Below are 20,104 nucleotides of genomic sequence, written 5' to 3'. Positions count from 1 at the left end.
GGGAATCAGATTGGGGAGAACATAGGTAGATAAAAGTACCAGCAATGTTCTGATTCTTGGGAAGTAGAGGTTGCAGTGAGCTGAGATCCTGCCATTGCACTCCATCCTGGGTAACAGAGCCAGACTCTGTGTCCAAAAAAAGTCCACCCTAGTGATTTAGTCACTAGGCAATCCTGTCTCAGAGGTGAAAGGCAGGAGTTTTGAATTAACACATTAATATCTGCTGAGGATTCAGAGTCTACAAGTAGCAATTCCAGTGTAGAAACAGACTCCAACAAAAACCTGAGGGGCACTTGAATCATCCTCATGAATCTAACTTAAATGATGAGCAGGATGAAAAACTGGTTATCTTTAGTAGGTTGCCACGAAAGAATATGCTTTTAGTAGTGTCAGTTAATGATGGGCAAAAACACCATCTTCCAATGACTCATGATGAGTTTTTACAGATTTAACCTAGAAAGTTGAGACAGTATTAAAATATGGCTAGTTTCCCATGTAAAATATACAAAATAAAGGAACAATGTATTCCCTCACCCTGCTTTCATAGTATAATGTTCTCATGCTAATTTGAGGGTAGTTTATTTATTTTTTGAGATGGAATATCGCTCTGTCTCCCAGGCTGGAGCGCAGTGGCGCGACCTTGGCTCACTGTAACCTCCGCTTCAAGGATTCAAGAAATTCTCTTGCCTCAGCCTCCTAACAGGGACTACAGGTGTGTGCCACGACGCCCGACTGATTTTTTGGTATTTTTAGTAGAGATGGAGTTTCACCATGTTCATCAGAATGGTCTCCATCTCCTGACCTCGTGATCCGCCCACCTCGGCCTCCCAAAGTGTGGGATTACAGGCCTGAGCCACCGCGCCGAGCCAATTATACTCATTTTCAAAAAGCCAGAGAACTTTAAAAAGATTCCTTTATAAAGAAATCACTGTATGTACTAGAAATGTTTACTTACCTCAACTATTTATTTAGAGACAGGGTCTTGCTGGAGTGCAGTGGTATTATCTCAGCTCACCGCAACCTCCACCTCACAGGTTCAAGTGATTCTCCTACCTCAGCCTCTGGAATGGCTGGGACTACAGGTGTTCACCACTATGTTCACCAAATAATTGTATTTTTAGTAGAGACAGGGTTTCTCTCTCTCTTTTTTTAGAGACAGGGTTTCTTTTCCCTTGGTGAGCCCATAGACAAACAAACAAACAAACAAAAAAAACAAAGAGAGACAGGGTTTCTCCATGTTGGTCAGACTGGTCTTTAACTCCCAACTTCAAGTGATCCGACCGCCTCGGCATCCCAAAGTGCTGGGATTACAGGCATAAGCCACTACGCCTGGCCTTTTGTTTTGCTTTGTTTTAAGGGAGAGGGGCATGTCTGGTGTCTTAGGAAAATCCCAAGACAGGGTTTCACCACGTTGACCCGGTTGGTCTCGAACTCCAGACTTCAGGTAATCTGCCCACCTTGGCCTCCCAAAGTGCTGGGATTACAGGCATGAGCCACTGTGCATGGCCTTACCTTAACAATTTAAACAATTGTTTTAGAATTCTCAAAAGCCAAGCATTAAGTTTTTAAAATTTCATTTTTTTTTTTGAGACGGAGTCTTCCCCGTCACCGAAGCTGTTGTGCACTGGTGCAATCTCAGCTCACTTCCGCTTCCTGGGTTCAAGCAATTCTCCTGCCTCAGCCTCCCAAGTAACTGGGATTAGAGGCGTACACTATCACACTCAGCTAATTTATGTATTTTCTGTAGAGACGGAGTTCGCCATATTGGCCAGGCTGGTCCCAAATGCTAGGATTACAGGCGTGAGTCACCGTGGCTGGCCATTTCATTGTTCTTAGTGGTAAAAATGTACATCAGAATTAAAAAATATTATTTTATTCAGTGAATAGTTTGTTGTTGTTGTTTGGAGACAGAGTCTTGCTCTGTCACCCAGGCTGGAGTGCAGTGGCACAATTTCATCTCACCGCAACCTTCAGCTCCTGCATTAAAGTGATTCTCGTGCCCCAGCCTCCCAAGTAGCTAAGACTACAGGTGTGCACCACCACACCTGGCTAATTGTTCATATTTTTAGTAGAGACGGGGTTTTGCTATGTTGGCCAGGCTGGTCTTGAACTTGTGACCTCAGGTGATCCACCAACTTTGGCCTCTCAAAGTGCTGGGATTACAGGCATAAGCCACTGTGCCCAGCCAGAGTTTTTTAACCCAAATACTTCCATGAAATAAATCCCAAATGTGACATTTACGTTTCTACAATACAATTTATTATTTATTATTACATTTTAGCTTGCATTGGTGTCATGGAAATATTATACTCAAAGTAACAGAGCTCCAGAGAAAGACCATTAACTAAGAACAGTTTCACTTTCTCAGCATTTCAACTTCTACTTAGCCTGCTTGTCTACACACCACAGATGTTTGCTTTCATGTGGCTATTACCACATAATTGTCAAGTCAAAGCTGGAATTTACATGTAGCATCAGGCCAAGTCTGTGAATCCATAAAGACAGGTCATCAACTGCACTGACGGTATAGCCTATTGAAGGGTCCTTTCTTGAGTCAATAATGATGAATCCAGAAAAACTGTCTATTCTCTTAGAAGAAAATATACCCCACCTAAAGTCGCAGCTACAATTTTCTACCAAAAAAAAAATTAGCAAAGGGAAAGAATCAATGGTAAGGACAGGAAATATACTCTGAGAATAGAGTAAATACAATTTACACACGCTGGAGTAAATAGTGACACCTACTGAGTCTAAGTTCTTTTATTTTTAAAATTCTGAGAAAAATTTACCCAATTACATTTTATACAGTAATATTTAGCGAATTTGTCCAAAAAGGCTATGTTTTAATTTATTTGTAAAAATAACAAAAGATTCATCACTCAGTCTCTGGGCAATAAGAAAGAAAGAAAGCCTTGCTAGAAATAATAAATAATCTCACACAAAAGGCCAGGTGACATAAGAATACTATAATAATCAATATATTTTCTTTGTATTTACAATAAAATCCATCTGTTAATACTGTGATAGAAAAAATAATGAATCAGTCCACATTATGTAGTAAAAACAGGCTTTGAGGATGATTATATCTCTCACAATAAAAACATACAAGGATTTCACACAGCTAAAGTACTTTTCAACATAATGACAGTTGTGGGTGAAGGTAAAACTGACAGAGTACTTTAGATTAGCTATGTTTGAGAATCAAGGAATCAAGGGCATTACCCATTAACCAAGCAGCAAAAAGCACTTTCATTTTTCCAGAACTATATATATATATGTATATATATATATATATGTGTGTGTATATATATATATGTATATATATATGTGTGTGTGTGTGTATATATATATATGTGTGTGTGTGTATATATATGTGTGTGTATATATATATATATATTTTTTTTTTTTTTTTTTTTTGAGACGGAGTCTTGCTCTGTTGCCAGGCTGGAGTGCAGTGGTGCAATCTCGGCTCACTGCAACCTTCGCCTCCTGGGTTCAAGTGATTCTTCCGCCTCAGCCACCCAAGTAGCTGGGACCACAGGCGCGTGCCACCACGCCCGGCTAATTTTTGTCTTTTTAGTAGAGACGGGGTTTCACCAGGTTGGCCAGGTTGGTCTCTATCTCTTGACCTCGTGATCCGACCGCCTCGGCCCCCCAAAGTGCTGGGATTACAGGCATGAGCCACCATGCCCGGCCTTCCAGAACTATTTAAATATGGTAGTTGCCATGTGAGAAGTTAATTTTACTTTGTGAGTTAGAAAAAGTAAAAAGACAAAATTGGAAAACTGCAATAAGTAATCAAAAACAGTTCCAAAGAAAAAAGCCATCAATAGAAACAAAAGGCATTTTTCTAGGTGTATCATGCATAAAAAGAATGATTACATAATATTTAATATATTCCTTAATGAACAGATTAATAAAGGAGGTAAAATTTATAGTCATTGGAACAAATAAACTATATTTAACTACTTGTTTTGCTGTCACTGTTTAAAATATAAAATAACTTAATGTCTAAAAACTACATACTCTTGAGTGTTTGCTTTTTAGAGCCCCTTTTGAGATATTAAAGAACTGTAATGAATTATCTGAGTATAAATTATCAATACCAGGCTGGGTGTGGTGGCTCATGCCTGTAATCCCAGCGCTATGGGAGGTCGAGGTGGATAGATCTAGAATTTAAAAATATCTATTTTCCTTATTAGCAATAAGAGAAAAATACTAAATTGGATGAATTAGCTGGATCAACAATTTCCTACCACACTACTATTATCTATAGCTACCATTGGTATAATATTTTATAAGATGTCTAAGATGTCTATGTTAACTATCGATAGCACTTTTTACAGCATACCAATTTCCATTTTTTTATTTTTTTTTGAGACGGAGTTTCGCTCTTGTTACCCAGGCTGGAGTGCAATGGCGCGATCTCGGCTCACCGCAACCTCCGCCTCCTGGGTTCAGGCAATTCTCCTGCCTCAGCCTCCTGAGTAGCTGAGATTACAGGCACACGCCACCATACCCAGCTAATTTTTGTATTTTTAGTAGAGACGGGGTTTCACCATGTTGACCAGGATGGTCTCGATCTCTTGACCTCGTGATCTACCCACCTCGGCCTCCCAAAGTGCTTGAGCAAAGGGATTACAGGCTTGAGCCACCGCGCCCGGCCTACCAATTTCCATTTTTACTTTCTTCTCCCCTTGTCACTTAAATGTATTATTTTAACTCTGCTAGGAAATTTTATTTTACAAATTCCTTGTTTTAATTACTAAAGAGGTGATTTTAAAACATAAATGGATGCACCTGTTAATCCTGAGATGGTGATGATAGCAAAACTAAAAAATCAGATGATATTTTTCACTCAAATTTCTGCTTTAGTTTTTTTTGGAAGATGGCTGGCAGAATAGAAAGAACAGCCAAGAACATCAGAATAAATATTGAGTTCCAGGAAACAGCTTCCCCTGCTGTTGTAAGTTGGTACAGTGTTGTTCCTGCCTTAATGGCTACGAAAGAAGGAGGTGCGACACCTGAAATAAAAAATAAAAACATGCAGTAAAAACCACCAACTGTTTTTAAAAATCAAAATTTTCTGTGTGCATAAAGTTTAATATAGCTATTTCATTTTACAAAAAAAAAATTAAGAATTTAAAGCTCGTTTATATCCATATAAAGAATTCGATCTTTCATAATCACCTCTTAAGGATAATAAATGTTAAAAACTCAAGAAAAGTACCCAGAGAATTTTACATTTATCAAAAATTTTTTTTCCCCCTTAGACAGTCTGACTCTGTCACACAGGCTTGAGTGCGGTAGCGTAATCATCACTCTCTGCAGCATCAGTCTCCCCAGGCTCAGGTGATCTTCCCACCTTGGCCTTCTGAGCAGCTAGGACTACAGGTGTGTGCAACCACACCCAGCCAATTTTGTATTTTTTGTCAAGAGATGGGATTTTGCCACATTGCCCAGGCTGGTCTCTAATTCCCAGGCTCAAGCAATTCACCTGCCTCAGCCTCCCAAAGTGGTGGGATTACAGGCGTGAGCCACAGCAACCAGCCTATAGAAAACCTTAAAAGAAAAAAAAGACTCAGCACCATGGCCCATGCATGTAATCCCAACACTTTGGGAGCCCAAGGCTGGCAGATCACTTGAGGTCACAAGTTTGAGACCAGCCTGGCCAACATGCTGAAACACTGTCTCTACTAAAAATGCAAAAATTTTCTGGGCCTGGTGGCACACACCTGTAATTCCAGCTACTCAGAAGGCTGAGGCAGAAGAATGAATCACTTGAACCCAGGAGGCGGAGGTTGCAGTGAGCCGACATTGTGCCACTGCAGTCCAGCCTGGGTGACAGAAAGAGACTCTTGTCTCAAAAAGAAAAAAAAAAAAATGTGCTCTATTCTAGCAATTTCAAGTTTAGGAAATAATAATATCTATGAGGTATAATATAAACACCTGGAAACAATCTAAATGTTCAAAAATAAGGTTGAGTAGATTGTCATTTATCCTTGACAGATAGTTTAAAATAGTAGGAGATATATTAACATGGAAAGATACCCAAAGTGTGAGTAAAATGAGCAGTATATACAAAAGTACATACAGAATGATTTCATTTCATTAAAAATCAAAACAAATGGAAAAAAATTACTTTAGCCAAATCTGAAATTAAATATCTGGATTTCACCTGTAAAATGGAGACAGAAACAAAAACTCTTTAGATTCTATGGATATGACATTTAACAAAATTAAATATTCTCCGTGCTGATGTAAGTTTGTCAATAAGTAGCAATGAATAATTGATTTTGGTTATTCTTTTCAAAAACATATGTTCTTACAAGTATTAACTTAAGCTTTAAGAAATCTGCTCATTTTCTGACATCAAAACAATTCAACTCTAATTGGATAGAAAAGCAAAATATTCCTACAAAGAACCAAGGCTGGTTTCAATAAAAGGAAAAATAAGGGCCAGGCGTGATGGCTCACACCTATAATCCCAAAACTTTGGGAGGGGGAGGCAGGTGGATCACCTGAGGTCAGCAGGAGTTCAAGACCAGCCTGGCTAACATGGTGAAACCCCATTTCTACTAAAAATACAAAAAATTAGCTGTGCATGGTGGCCCATGCCCATAATCCCAGCTACTCGAGAGGCTGAGGCAGGAGAATCGTTTGAACCCAGAAGGCGGAGGTGAGGTTGCACTGAGCTGAGATCACACCAGTTTGGGCAACAAGAGCGAAACTCCGTCTCAAAATAAAAAAAGGATCACTTCTCTACTGAAAATTCAAGTTTAACATTGTGGTATTTTTTTTGTTTTTTTTTTTGAGACGGAGTTTCGCTCTTGTTACCCAGGCTGGAGTGCAATGGCGCGATCTCGGCTCACTGCAACCTCCGCCTCCTGGGTTCAGGCAATTCTCCTGCCTCAGCCTCCTGAGTATCTGGGATTACAGGCGTGAGCCACCACGCCCGGCCCCTTCCTTTGTTTTCTAATCAAGTATTAAAATGTTGCTGAGCGCGGTGGCTCACGCCTGTAATCCCAGCACTTTGGGAGGCCGAGGCGGATGGATCACGAGGTCAAGAGATCGAGACCATCCTGGTCAACATGGTGAAACCCCGTCTCTACTAAAGATACAAAAAATTAGCTGGGCATGGTGGCGCATGCCTGTAATCCCAGCTACTCAGGAGGCTGAGGCAGGAGAATTGCCTGAACCCAGGAGGTGGAGGTTGCGGTGAGCCGAGATCGCGCCATTGCACTCCAGCCTGGGTAACAAGAGCGAAACTCCGTCTCAAAAAAAAAACCAAAAAACCACAAAGGAAATATTTTGCCAAAGCAACATTTAAAAAAAAGAAAAAGCAGGAGAAAATTGCTCAAAAAAGGCAATTTTTTTTTTCCTCTCCGCTTAGAGCAACTGGAGGTAAAGGTCCTGCTTAACCCTGTATTATTAAAACGATATAGAGTAGAAAGTGCTCCTCTTTAAAGAGGCGACACAAAAATAACCTAAATCAACACAATGCAACAAACACTTCTGAGCATCTATTTATACAGCCAGGCTTTGTGCCTAAGAGTTCTAGATAATACTGGCATATCTGCAGAGAACATGCACGCAATCTAGTCCAGCTGGACACAGTTAGATATGCACACAGTTAGCTCACACACAGCAAGACCTTACCTAGAAAAGTACCAATAAAAAAAACTTTTAATGGCACGTTTATCACAGGAGATGTGATATTAATAAACCAATTAGGCAGAAATGGTGTTATTCTCAAAAATATAATGTAGTTAATGAGATGTTCTCTATGACGTTCAACCTGTCATAAGAAAGAAAAGAGCATCAAATGAGGACAACTTCAAAAATAAGTTGCTTAATATAAACACCTTATTTCAAATTCTCATTCCTGATACTTCAGAGTATACCCAATAGAAATGATCAAAAAAAAGCCAGGTGGTGGCTCATGCCTGCAATCCCAGCACTTTGGGAGGCTGAGGTGGATCACCTTGAGGTCAGGAGTTTGAGACCAGCCTGGCCAACACGGTGAAACCCTGTCTATACTAAAAATACAAAAGATTAGCTGGGTGTGGTGGTGTGCGCCTATAATCCCAGCTACTTGGGAGGCTGAGGCACAAGAATTTCTTAAACCCGGGAGACAAAGGTTATAGTGAGCCAAGACTGCGTCACTACACTCCAGCCTGGGTGACAGGGCGAGACTCCGTCTCAAAAAAAAAGAAAAGAAAAAAAAAGCATTAGGAGTTAGCAGATACAAGTTTTTTGATAACAGATGCACAGCATGCTGCATCAACATAAAACAGATAGGTATCTAACTATGTGGATGCCTTTATATTGACACTTTGACTTCTCCACTGATTGAACTTACTAGGATAAAGAATTAAAATTACCATCACAGATATAAAACATTTGTATTGGAAATTATTAACATTCATACTTGCCTACCACCTATTTTTATTTGGTCAGAAGATAATTCTTATTACTTAACTTAGGAGTTAATTTATGTTGTGTTAATACATGTAGTTAATTCATGTAGGGACTAAATACTGACCTCCCAATTAACAAAGAGTTACATCAAATAATTTAAAAATACATGTTTACCTGCTGTGACCATTTTACTGCTTTTTCTGTTAGGTATTTGTATACAACTGGTCTCCCGACTAAATAGGAAAGCATGTAACAAAAAGAGGCACCAAGTCCAGAACACTGGAAAACAACAAGAAGCCATAAGCATTTTGCATTTTTCCATCTTATTCACATGGATATATCCACCTGAGTAAAAGCTCATTACTTCACTACTTTCAGAGGCAGGGAGGGCACTCTGCATGACATCTATTGTGTACTTTCTCAGACCAAATTATAACTCACATGAGATTGGCTAAAAGAAACTGGCACTTGTGATTACACCTAGTGACTATATCCAAATAATTAATGCTAGGCTTTAACCTAAGAATAAAATTTCAGGAGCTAATTTTCTCCCCACCAATTTCTAAGCTTGAAAACACCACCTCTGGCCTTGGGACTTAACTCAGTGTGCTCACCAACACTCTTTGGACTGTACCAGTTACAAAATCCAATAGGAAAGAAAAGCTAAAACACAGCTTATAAATGCAACTAAGTCTATAACTCATCTGTTCTAGGGGGAAAAACAAATTATAACACTTCCATGTGGAGGGACTTTAACATGAACTCCTCTTAAACTAATAAGTTTATGCTTACATAGACTAGTGGTACTAAAATATCATCATCATCTTCATCGTTCTATTGTTTTTTTTGAGTCTCCCAATTTTATTTTTTTATACTTACCAAACAAACAAGAAATAAGGCTAGTGGAAAGGGATAAAGAAACCCTGAGAGTATACTGAGAAATATGGAGCCTGGAATAGCAAATGTTTGCAAGCTGGTAACTTCTAAGTTAAGGATTAGAACATAATTAAGTGAATTTTAAAAGACAAATGTAACATTTCAGGAAAAAAAGTATAAATACAGAAATTATCACGTAATGAGTAATATTCAAACATTTAAAAAATATACAACTCTTGAGCAGTAGTGCCTCTAAGTTGACCATTTACTAAACAGTACCATATATACTAGTAAGTGTGTGCTACTAAAAGGTTTCCTAGACAAAAATCCAATGTGTACTAGATAGAGAGGAAATGGGCACTTTGGGGGAGGGAAAAAACAAAAGAGAAAAGGTCTTCCATAATCTTTTAGTGCTTCTCTAACACATTTTATTTTACTCCCAAATGTTTTCAGGGAAATCATATACATATAATTATTTCTAAGTTAATTATGAAGATTTACCTAAATTCAATACTCATTTTAAATGAATAGGAATTACAAGAGGGAAAAAATATGAAAATAAGAAATTACAAAATACAGTAAAAGTCACAAATCTTATTTATTCTGGGAATCTTGCTTTGTTGCCCAGGCTGGAATGCAGTGGCGTACTCATGGCTCACAGCAGCCTCAACTGCCTAGGCTCAAGCAGTTCTCCCACATCAGCCTTGCGAGTAGCTGGGATCACAGGTATGCATGTCACTACATCAATTTTTATTATTTGTAGAGATGAGGTCTGGCTAGGTTGCCCAGGCTACTCTTGAACTCCGGGCTCAAGCAACCCTCCCACACTGGACTCCCAAAGTGCTGAGATTACAGACATGAGCCATGATGCCCGGGCCACAAATCTTGTGTTTGAAATAGATTTGGCCGGGCACAGTGGCTCACGCCTGTAATCTCAGCACTTTGGGAGTCAGAGGCAGGCGGACCACGAGGTCATGAGATTGAGACCATCCTGGCCAACATGGTGAAACCCTGTCTCTCCTAAAAACACAAAAATTAGCCCGGCATGGTGGCACGTGCCTGTAGTCCCAGCCACTCAGGAGGCTGAGGCAGAAGAATCGCTTGAACCCGAGAGGTGGAGGTTGCAGTGAGCTGAGATCACGCCACTGCACTGCACTCCAGTCTGGTGACAGAGCGAGACTTTTTCTCAAAAAATAAATATAAAAAAGAAAAAGAATGATTTTTGGCTGGGTGTGGTGGCTCATGCCTGTAATCCCAGCACTTTGGGAGGCGGAAGCAGGTGGATCACCCGAGGCCGGAAGTTCAAGACCAGCCTGACCATGGAGAAACCTCCTCTCTACTAAAAATACAAAATTAGCCAGGCATGGTGGTGCATGCCTGTAATCCCAGCTACTCAGGAGGCTGAGGCAGGAGAATCGCTTAAACCCGGGAGGTTATAGTGAGCTAAGACTGCGCTATAGCAAAACTCAGTCTAAAAAAAATAGAAATCTTTTTTTACTTTTCTATCATTTCCAGTTTTGGTCTAAACCTACTTTTTCCCCTCTAATATGATTTACTCACAAGTCAAAGTGAATTCCCTCAACATCTCTCCAGCCTAATTTAAAATTTCTATCTTTACTCATTATTCCTTTTTCTCTAGTTCCCATTTTATTCATGTTCTCATTTCAATCTCTTCCTCCTTCCTCCTAGGTTTTTTCACCTTCAACTCTGTTCTCCTTCACAGGATCTCTCTTCTACAAAACCACTCAGTTGCCTGTAACTTACAAATCTAGGCTTTCCTCAACCAAGGTATCCTATTCAGCTACTGCTCCTTACCTTCACTTTCTCAGAAGAAATTTTCTCCTTGTTCCCTGTGACCTACTTTACCTATCCACTATGATACTGAAACTTCCTCATAGCCAATATTAATAACTTTTTATCAATAGTCACCTTTCAGTGATCCCTACATAGGATTAGGCTTCATCCCGCATGAAACATGGCTTCACTGAACTGTAAGTTTTCTTCTATATTACAAGTAATTTCTTCTTTAGGTTTTTCTCTTTGCCCTCAAATATGAAATTTCTCTAACATTTTGTTAGCCGCACTCTCCCATTCCTTTGATAAATTTGGCAATTTTCATGGCTTCAATTATCAACCACATATAGTACCAATAACTCGAAACTCTTTGAGTCATCAGCCTCAAATTTTCCACTCATTTCCAAGGTATCTCCATTAAAAACAAAACACACACACATACACACACTTTTAGGGTTAAGATCATATTATGGATAGTTTCATACATATATAAAAGTAGAGAAACTAATGTTATAATGCCCTATAGTAACATATTTCAGGCTGGGCGCGGTGGCTCATGCCTGTAATCCCAATACTTTGAGAGGCTGAGGGTGGATCACTTGAGGCTAGGAGTTCAAGAATAGCCTGGTCAACAGAGCAAAACTCTGTCTCAAAAAACAAAAACAAAGATTTCTCTGAAGTCTTTTCCTCAAAGAATTTGCCCATTTCTAACTATTTCATATAAGTGAAATAATACAATATTCGCCCTTTTGTGCCTAGCCTCTTTGACTTAATATGTTTTAAGGTTAATCCATGGCTGTAGCATGCATCAGTATTTATTCCCTTTTATGACCATTCCATTTTATGGCCATGTAATACTGCATTGTACGTATATACTATATTTTGTTTATTCATTAACTTGTCAAAGGACATGGGGTTTCTTGTACCTTTTGGCTATTGTGAATGTTGCTGCTATGACCACAGTGTACAAATATCTCTTCAAGACCCTGCTAAATTTTAATCTTTCAATTATTTTGGGTCTATATCAAGAATTTTTTTGAGACAGACTCCCTTTGTCGCCCAGGCTGGAGTGCAGTGGCAAGATCTCAGTTCACTGCAACCTCCACCTCCCAGACTCAAGAGATTCTCCTGCCTCAGCCTCCAGAGGAGCTAGGACTACATGCATGTGCCACCATGTCCAACTAATTCTTGTATTTTTAGTAGAGACAGGGTTTCACCATGTTGGCCGGGCTGGTCTCGAACTCCTGACCTCAAGTGATCTGCCAGTCTTGGCCTCCCAAAGTGCTGGGATTACAGGCATGAGCCACCACGCTGGGCCCTGATAATATTATTCTGAATTTTTTTTTGAGACAGTCTCGCTCTGTTGCCCAGGCTGAAGTGCAGTGACACGATCTTGGTTCACTGCAACCTCCACCTCCCCAGTTCAAGCAATTCCACCCACCTCCAAGTAGCTGGGACTACAGGTGCCTGCCATCTGCAGTTGGCCAGGCTGGTCTTGAACTCCTGACCTCAGGTGATCCGCCCACCTCAGCCTCCCGAGTAGCTGGGACTACAGGCGAGTGCCACCATGCCCAGCTAATTTTTATATTTTTAGTAGAGATAGGGTTTCACCATCTTGGCCAGTATGGTCTCAATCTCGACCTTGTGATCTGCCTGCCTTGGACTCCCAAAGTGCTGGGATTACAGGTGTGAGCCACCGCACCCAGCCTAATTTGCCTTTTTAAAATAAAAATTGGTTTAGGCCGAGCATGGTGGGTCATGCCTGTAATTCAGCACTTTGGGAGGCTGAGGTGGGCGGATCACCTGAGGTCAGGAGTTCAAGATCAGCCTGGCCAACGTGGTGAAACCCCGTCTCCACTAAAAATACAAAAATTAGCTGGGCGTGGTGTTGGGCACCTGTAATCCCAGCTGCTTAGGAGACTGAGGCTGGAGAATTACTTGAACCCAGGAGGCAGGGAGGTTCCAGTGATCAGAGATCGCACCATTGAGTGACAAGAGTGAAACTCCAACTCAAAAAAAAAAAAAAAAAGAGTTGGTTTACAAAAGATAATGATTAGTTTTACAACATCAATAAATAATGTATTTCATTAACTGAGAAGATTTGGAAAATAGCTTGGATAAGAATAAAAGATATTAGCAAATCAGAAATGAAAATTAAAGTCCACAATTTGCAAAATTAAGCACCCGCAGCATAAGAACTTTGAAATAAAGGTATTTTCCTGACTAGTTAAAATGTAATATATTTCTTTTTTCTTTTGAGACAGAGTTTCACTCGTTACCCAGGCTAGAGTGCAATGGCGCGATCTTGGCTCACCGCAACGTCCGCCTCCTGGGTTCAGGCAATTCTCCTGCCTCAGCCTCCTGAGTAGCTGGGATTACAGGCATGCGCCACCATGCCCAGCTAATTTTTTGTATTTTTAGTAGAGACGGGGTTTCACCATGTTGACCCGGATGGTCTTGATCTCTTGACCTCATAATCCACCCGCCTCGGCCTCCCAAAGTGCTGGGATTACAGGCGTGAGCCACCACACCCGGCCCAAAATGTAATATATTTCTATAAAATAAATATATATCAAAAATCGTGAAAAACATTCATTCCTTTGAATAAATATCTTCTTAAGAATTTTTGCAAAGGAAACAACACAAGAAAAAAATAATGAACAAAGGAGATTCATAATATACAGCTATAAAAATAATAAATTATACTTCCAAATCTAAGAGAACTGTAAAAATACTATGGTGACTAGTAATTCAAAAATTATATAAACTAATATCAGTTAATGAATACAATTATAAAGCAAATACCTAAAATAAACATCTTAAAAATATGCTGTAAAGGAAAATGCTTAATAAGCAAAAAAAAGCAGAATACAAAAGAACTTGTAATAAATATTCAGACATAAAAACAATTAGTTCAGGAAATAGGATTAAAGTGATCATTTTTTTCCATTTTAAATTTTCAATTATTTAATATTGTTACACTGTCACAATAAATTTTAAAAGGAAAATACTTATGTATAAGCAAAGACCAGACCTTTTAAACTTTTTCTTAGACAAAATTAGAAAACATTTTTTCAGTTAAAAGGATACAAAATATATGTAGCAAAATAAGCTACAAGTACTTGAACATAAAAGGTGTCCTTATATTTGGATAAAACTTTTCCTAGAGCCTTGGCATCATCCATATCTCTGGGAACCTTCATATTCACTCTTTCTTCTCTGAAGAAATAAAGTGAAACATTTTAGAACAGAATTTTGCCAAGATAATATTAAAGTCAAGTTCAAAACATGAAGTTTTATCCAAAATGATTTGATGCCTTGATCTATGGTATCTTAACTCTAACAATTTTTAAGTTTAAAAGTCTATAATTTTTTTCTTTTGAGACACAGAGTCTTGCTCTGTTGCCCAGGCTGCAGTGCAGTGGTGCAATCTCAGTTCATTGTAAGTGCAATCTCAGTTCATTGCAATCTCCCAAGTTCAAGTGAGTTTCCTGCCTCAGCCTCCCAAGTAGCTGGGATTATAGGAGCATGCCACCATACCTGGCTAATTTTTGTATTTGTATTTTTATTTTTTATTTTTTGAGATGGAGTTTTGCTCTTGTTACCCAGGCTGGAGTGCAATGGCACGATCTCGGCTCACCACAACCTCCGCCTCCTGGGTTCAGGCAATTCTCGTGCCTCAGCCTCCTGAGTAGCTGGGAGTACAGGCACGCGCCACTATGCCCAGCTAATTTTTTGTAATTTTAGTAGAGACGGGGTTTCACCATGTTGACCAGGATGGTCTCGATCTCTTGACCTCATGATCCACCCGCCTCGGCCTCCCAAAGTGTTGGGATTACAGGCTTGAGCCACCGCGCCTGGCCCAATTTTTGTATTTTTAGTAGAGACAGTATTTCATCATGTTCGCCAGGCTGGTCTCGAACTCCTGACCTCAGGTGATCTGCCCGACTTGGCCTCCCAAAGCGCTGGGATTATGGGCATGAGCCACCATGCCTGGCTATAAATTATTTTTTAATGCTTTAAGATAATTTCATGAGACAGGCAATTTTTTTCTTCTTTTCTTTTTAATGTCTCAGCAGATTCAGAGACAGGTAATTTAGATATGAAAGTTCTGGATGACGCAAACAAAGGTTAAAGGCCAAGACTGATAGAAATTTTAAATTGAATATAAGAAATGAGCCACTGATGTTAGTAAATTAAAAACATTTAACGTCGGCCGGGCGTGGTGGCTCACGCCTGTAAGCCAACCACTTTGGAGGCCAAGGCGGGTGGATCACCTGAGGTCGGGAGTTCAAGACCAGCCTGACCAACATGGTGAAACCCTGTCTTTTTGAAAAAAAAAAAAAAACCAAAAAACATTTAATATCATTTTGGGTAATCCTTACAATAAACTAAATAATAATTTACAATGAAGATTAAGTAAAAATGTAACAAATTCACAGTTCAAACGTTTCTTGAATATCACAGATCAAAATTCACAAAAAAGCTGCAACAGTTTTCTACTACTTTTACTCTATATTTGGCACTTTGGAACTGAATGATTACTTGCTTAGGAAAGCCTCGAATAATCACCTTTGTGTTTCATGCATATTATGCTCATTTGTGTTTTTTGTTTGTTCTATAGGCAGGGTCCCTTGCTCTGTCACCCAGGCTGGAGTACAGTGTCACGATCATAGCTCACTATTACCTCCATCTCCTAGGTTCAAGTGATCTTCTCACCTCAGCCTACTGAGTAGCTGGGAATGCAGGCACATGCCACTATGCTCTCCTAGTTTTAAAATTTTTTATAGGCTGGGCGCTGTGGCTCATGCCTATAATCCCAGCACTTTGGAAGGCCAAGGCAGGTGGATCAAGAGGAGTTTGAGACCAGCCTGGCCATTGTGGTGAAATCCCATCTCTACTAAAAATACAAAAATTAGCTGGGCATGGTAGCACACACCTGTAGTCCCAGCTACTTGGGAGGCTGAGGCAGGAGAAATGCTTGAACCCATGAGGCGGGGCTGCAGTGAGCAGATACTGTGACACTGCACTACAGGCTGGGTGACAAAGCAAGATTCTGTCTCAAAAAGAAAATTTTTTAATAGAGATGGGATCTTGCTATGTGACCCCAGGCTGTTCTCAAACTCCTGAATTCAAGTGATCCTCCCACCTCAGCCTCCCAAAGTGCTATGATTACAGGCATGAGCTCCCAATTGTTTACATGATAAAAAATGTAACTGATCCATTTACATTTACATTTTGTAAAGACAGGGTGGGTGCTGGGATTACAGGTGTGAGCTGGGAACAGTGACTCATACCTGTAATCCCAGCACCCACCCTGTCTCTACAAAAATTTAAAAACTAGCAGAGTATGGTGGTGCATACCTGTAGTCCTAGCTACTTGGGAAACTGAGGTAGGGGATCATTTCAGCCTAGGAAGTTGAGGCTGCAGTGAGCCGTAATTGTGCTACTACACTTCAGCCTGGGTAACAGAGCAAGACCCTGTCTAAAAAAAAAAGAGGTGTAAGCCCCAATGCTGCTTTCTCAAGTCCTCTAAGACACCTAGTAAACTAAAAGTTCTTACTTATAAAATATATAAAATTAAAAAGACTCTAGGTTGGACACAGTGGCGTATGCCGGTAATCCCAGCACTTTAGGAAGCTAAGGTGGGCAGATCACACAAGGCCAGGAGTTCAAGACCAGCCTGGTCAACATGGCAAAACCCCATCTCTATTAAAAATACAAACATTAGCTGGGTGTGGTGGTGTACACATGTAATTCCAGCTACTTGGGAGGCCGAGGCAGAAGAAACAATTGAACCCGGGAGGCAGAGGTTACAGTGAGCTGAGATCACGCCATTGCACTCCAGCCAGGGCAACAATCTCGAAACTTCATCTCAAAAAAAAAATGTTGTGGGCTTGGCACAGTGGTTCTCACCTGTAATCCCACTACTTTGGGAAGCCAAGGTGGGCAGATCACTTGAGGCCAGAAGTTTGAGACCAGCCTGGCCAACATGGTAAAATCCCATCTCTACTAAAAATACAAAAATTAGCCAGCTATGCTGGGCACACCTATAAACCCAGCTACTCAGGAGGCTGAAGCACAATAATCCCTTCAACCAAGGAGGCGGAGATTGCATTAAGCCAAAATCAATACCACAGTATTCTACCCTGGGTGATAGAGTGAGACTGTCTCAATTTAAAAAAAAAAAAAAAGAAGGCCGGGCACTGTGGCTCACCACTGTAATCCAAGCACTTTGGAGGCCAAGGCGGGCGGATCACCTGAGGTCGGGAGTTCAAAACCAGCCTGATCAACATGGTGAAACCCCGTTTTTTAAAAAAAAAGAATTGTGAATAAAAGCAATTTGAAGAAAACATGACCTTCCTGATAACTTGAAATCGCATTTCAGTTCTCCATTACCACATCAGGCCGGCCCTAGTTGAAAGTCTAACTGCATTTTATTAGTCTTTTATCTAATCTATGATTATACCAGGGTGGTATTACTAGGGTTTAATGGCTCTGGGATATTTTGGCCTTCTGAAATATAGTTCCAGGCTGAGTAAGGTGGCTCACACCTGAAATCTCAGCACCTTGGGAGGCTGAGGCGGGTGGATCACCTGAGGTCAGGAGTTCAAGACCAGCCTGGCCAACATGGTGAATCTCATTTCTACTAAAAGTACAAAAATTAGCTGGGTGTGGTGGCACACGCCTGTAATCCCAGCTACTCAAAAGGCTGAGGCAGGAGAACTGCTTGAACCTGGGAGGAGAAGGTTACAGTGAGCCAAGATCACGCCACTGCACTCCAGACTGGGTAACATAGTGAGACTCTGTCTCAAAAAAATAAATAAATAAACACATATATGTATTTCCATATGGGTTTGCCATGTTGCCCAGGCTGGTCTCACACTCCTAGACCCAACAAATCCATCTACCTTAGCCTCCCAAAATGTTGAGATTACAGGCATCAGCCACTGCACTTGGCCTTAATTCACTTTCATCTTATAAATATACATACTGGGCGTGGTGGCACGTGCCTGTAGTCCCAGCTACTCGGGAGGCTGAGATGGGAGGATCGCTTGAGCCCAGGAGTTCTAGGCTGTAGTGCACTATGCTGATTGGGTGTCTGCACCAAGTTTGGCATCAATATGGTGACCTCCTGGGAGCCGGGGACCACCAGGTTGCCTAAGGAGGGGTGAAGCAGCCCAGGTCAGAAACGGAGCAGGTCACAACTCCCGTGCTGATCAGTAGTGGGATCGCGCCTGTGAACAGCCACTGCACTCCAGCCTGGGCAACACAGTGAGACCCCATCTCTAAAATAAATAAATAAATATCTATACATTTTCAGTTTATCTCTCAGTATACTTACTCACTAAGCTGAGGAAAATTTTTATATACCAAAAACATAACAAAAGCTGCAGATAAGAAAATGGACACCAATATAAGGAGTGACATTCTTGCTGATCCAGCTTCTGCCCAGGATTTTTCTGGAAGAAAAAAAAAGGCATAATTAAGATAAATATAAAGGAAGATGTCTGTGCAGGGTGGGGGCTCATGCCTGTAATCCCAGCATTTTGGGAGGCTGAGGTGGACAGATCACCTGAGGTCAGGAGTTGGAGACCAGTCTGACCAACATGGAGAAACTCTGTCTCTACTAAAAATACAAAATTAGCTGGGTGTGGTGGCAGGTGCCTGTAGTCCTAGCTACTTGGGAGAGGCTGAGGCAGGAGAATCGCTTGAACCCAGGAGGCAGAGGTTGCAGTGAGCTGAGATCATGCCATTGCACTCGAGCCTGGGCAACAAGAGCAAAACTCCGCCTCAAAAAAAAAAAAAAAAACAAAATAAAATAAAGGAAGACATGCCAGCAAGTAATTTCTGTAAACGCTTTCCTTCCAGAAAATGATGCCCACTTTTGCCTAAAACGATGTGACATTAAACTTAAGCACTGTACAGTGCTTGACGTTTATTAACTGGATACATTACTTTTGGAGACATCTCCATTTTAAAAGTATGAAAAAGTGCAACACCAGAATCTGTATCATTGACTTATTGATAAACCAAAGGGGAATAAGGAAGCAACAGGGGAAGCAGAAAGATCAGGAGGCCATTGCAGTGGCACAGGCGAGAGCGGCAGGTGACTTGGCACATTGGCTAAGGTGGGGAAAGAAAAGATGGATAGAGTGGACAGGTTAGATATGTTCAAGAGATAGTCTCAGCAGGACTTTTCAATGGATTCGTATGGTGGGTGAGGACAGAGAAATAAAGGATCATATCTAAGTTTCTGGCTTGGGCAACTTTCCATGGTGGTAATACTTTTTGAAGTATAGATGACTAGGGAATGAGATGGCGAAAAAAAGAACATTGTTCTAAATGCTCAAAATTTTATCACATACTGTCAATTTCATATTTCTATACTGGAAGCCAACAGCATAGACAAAATGGCCCCTTTGGAAAAATGAGGTAATTTGGCAATTACTTCAACTGTTTTAAGAACATAGATATTCACAAATGCAACTGGAGAAATGTTATACTTTCTCTTTATACCAAAGGCATCAGAATATAAACTTGAATCTCAAATGTTCTGGGTAGTTCTGCAACTCCAACAGTAGGAGAATATTTGTAGTTCCTCAAAAGGTAATCTCAGTATTATCTTTAAAAAATTACATGAAAGATAAAAGTATGGAATGAGATCCATGAAACAGTGAGTGGAAGAAAGTTCCTGTTTTGCCAGGAACTGGTCAATAGTGTGGAGGCCAGGATAGCTTTACATTGTGTTCTCTGGGAAAGAGGCAGGAATGGGTGACTCAATTTTTATTGCCTACATTTATCATTATCCCTTGTATACATTGATAATACTCAAGAGGATGTAAAAATATGTACACTATAATTCAGATTTATCATTTTTAGTTCCCTGAGAATGGATTCAACTACTGCCCATGTGGCTTTCAAACATGCTTTTATGAAGTAACCTAAAAGTATTAAACTGCCTATACTATACTAATTTAGCAAATCCTTCTTCATAAAAGTTTATAAATGT

General features: G+C 40.3%; 1 protein-coding gene across 3 annotated transcripts in view; it reads right to left on the bottom strand.

Moving 5' to 3' along the window:
- Positions 1-2,236: 2,236 nt before the first annotated feature.
- Positions 2,237-20,104, bottom strand: part of TMEM41B (transmembrane protein 41B) — a 28,719-nt gene continuing 10,851 nt past the window's right edge. For 2 of the 3 annotated variants that reach the window (XM_064365190.1, XM_064365189.1), the window contains 6 exons: positions 18,437-18,554; positions 14,182-14,310; positions 9,301-9,394; positions 8,596-8,700; positions 7,660-7,798; positions 2,237-5,024 (listed from right to left, as the gene is read on the bottom strand). In XM_064365190.1, the coding sequence (XP_064221260.1) occupies positions 4,855-5,024; positions 7,660-7,798; positions 8,596-8,700; positions 9,301-9,394; positions 14,182-14,310; positions 18,437-18,554 (755 nt within the window). In that variant the 3' untranslated portion in view covers positions 2,237-4,854. Of the gene's footprint in view, positions 5,025-7,659; positions 7,799-8,595; positions 8,701-9,300; positions 9,402-14,181; positions 14,311-18,436; positions 18,555-20,104 lie in introns of those variants that run through there. The other variant, XM_012456692.3, reaches the window with a different exon arrangement.

Source organism: Aotus nancymaae, unplaced genomic scaffold (assembly GCF_030222135.1).
Source record: "Aotus nancymaae isolate 86718 unplaced genomic scaffold, 86718_ANA_hifiasm-v0.15.2.pri h1tg000059l, whole genome shotgun sequence".
In the NCBI taxonomy this organism is placed as follows: Eukaryota; Metazoa; Chordata; class Mammalia; order Primates; family Aotidae; genus Aotus; species Aotus nancymaae.
This window is presented reverse-complemented; position numbering and strand designations above follow the sequence as displayed.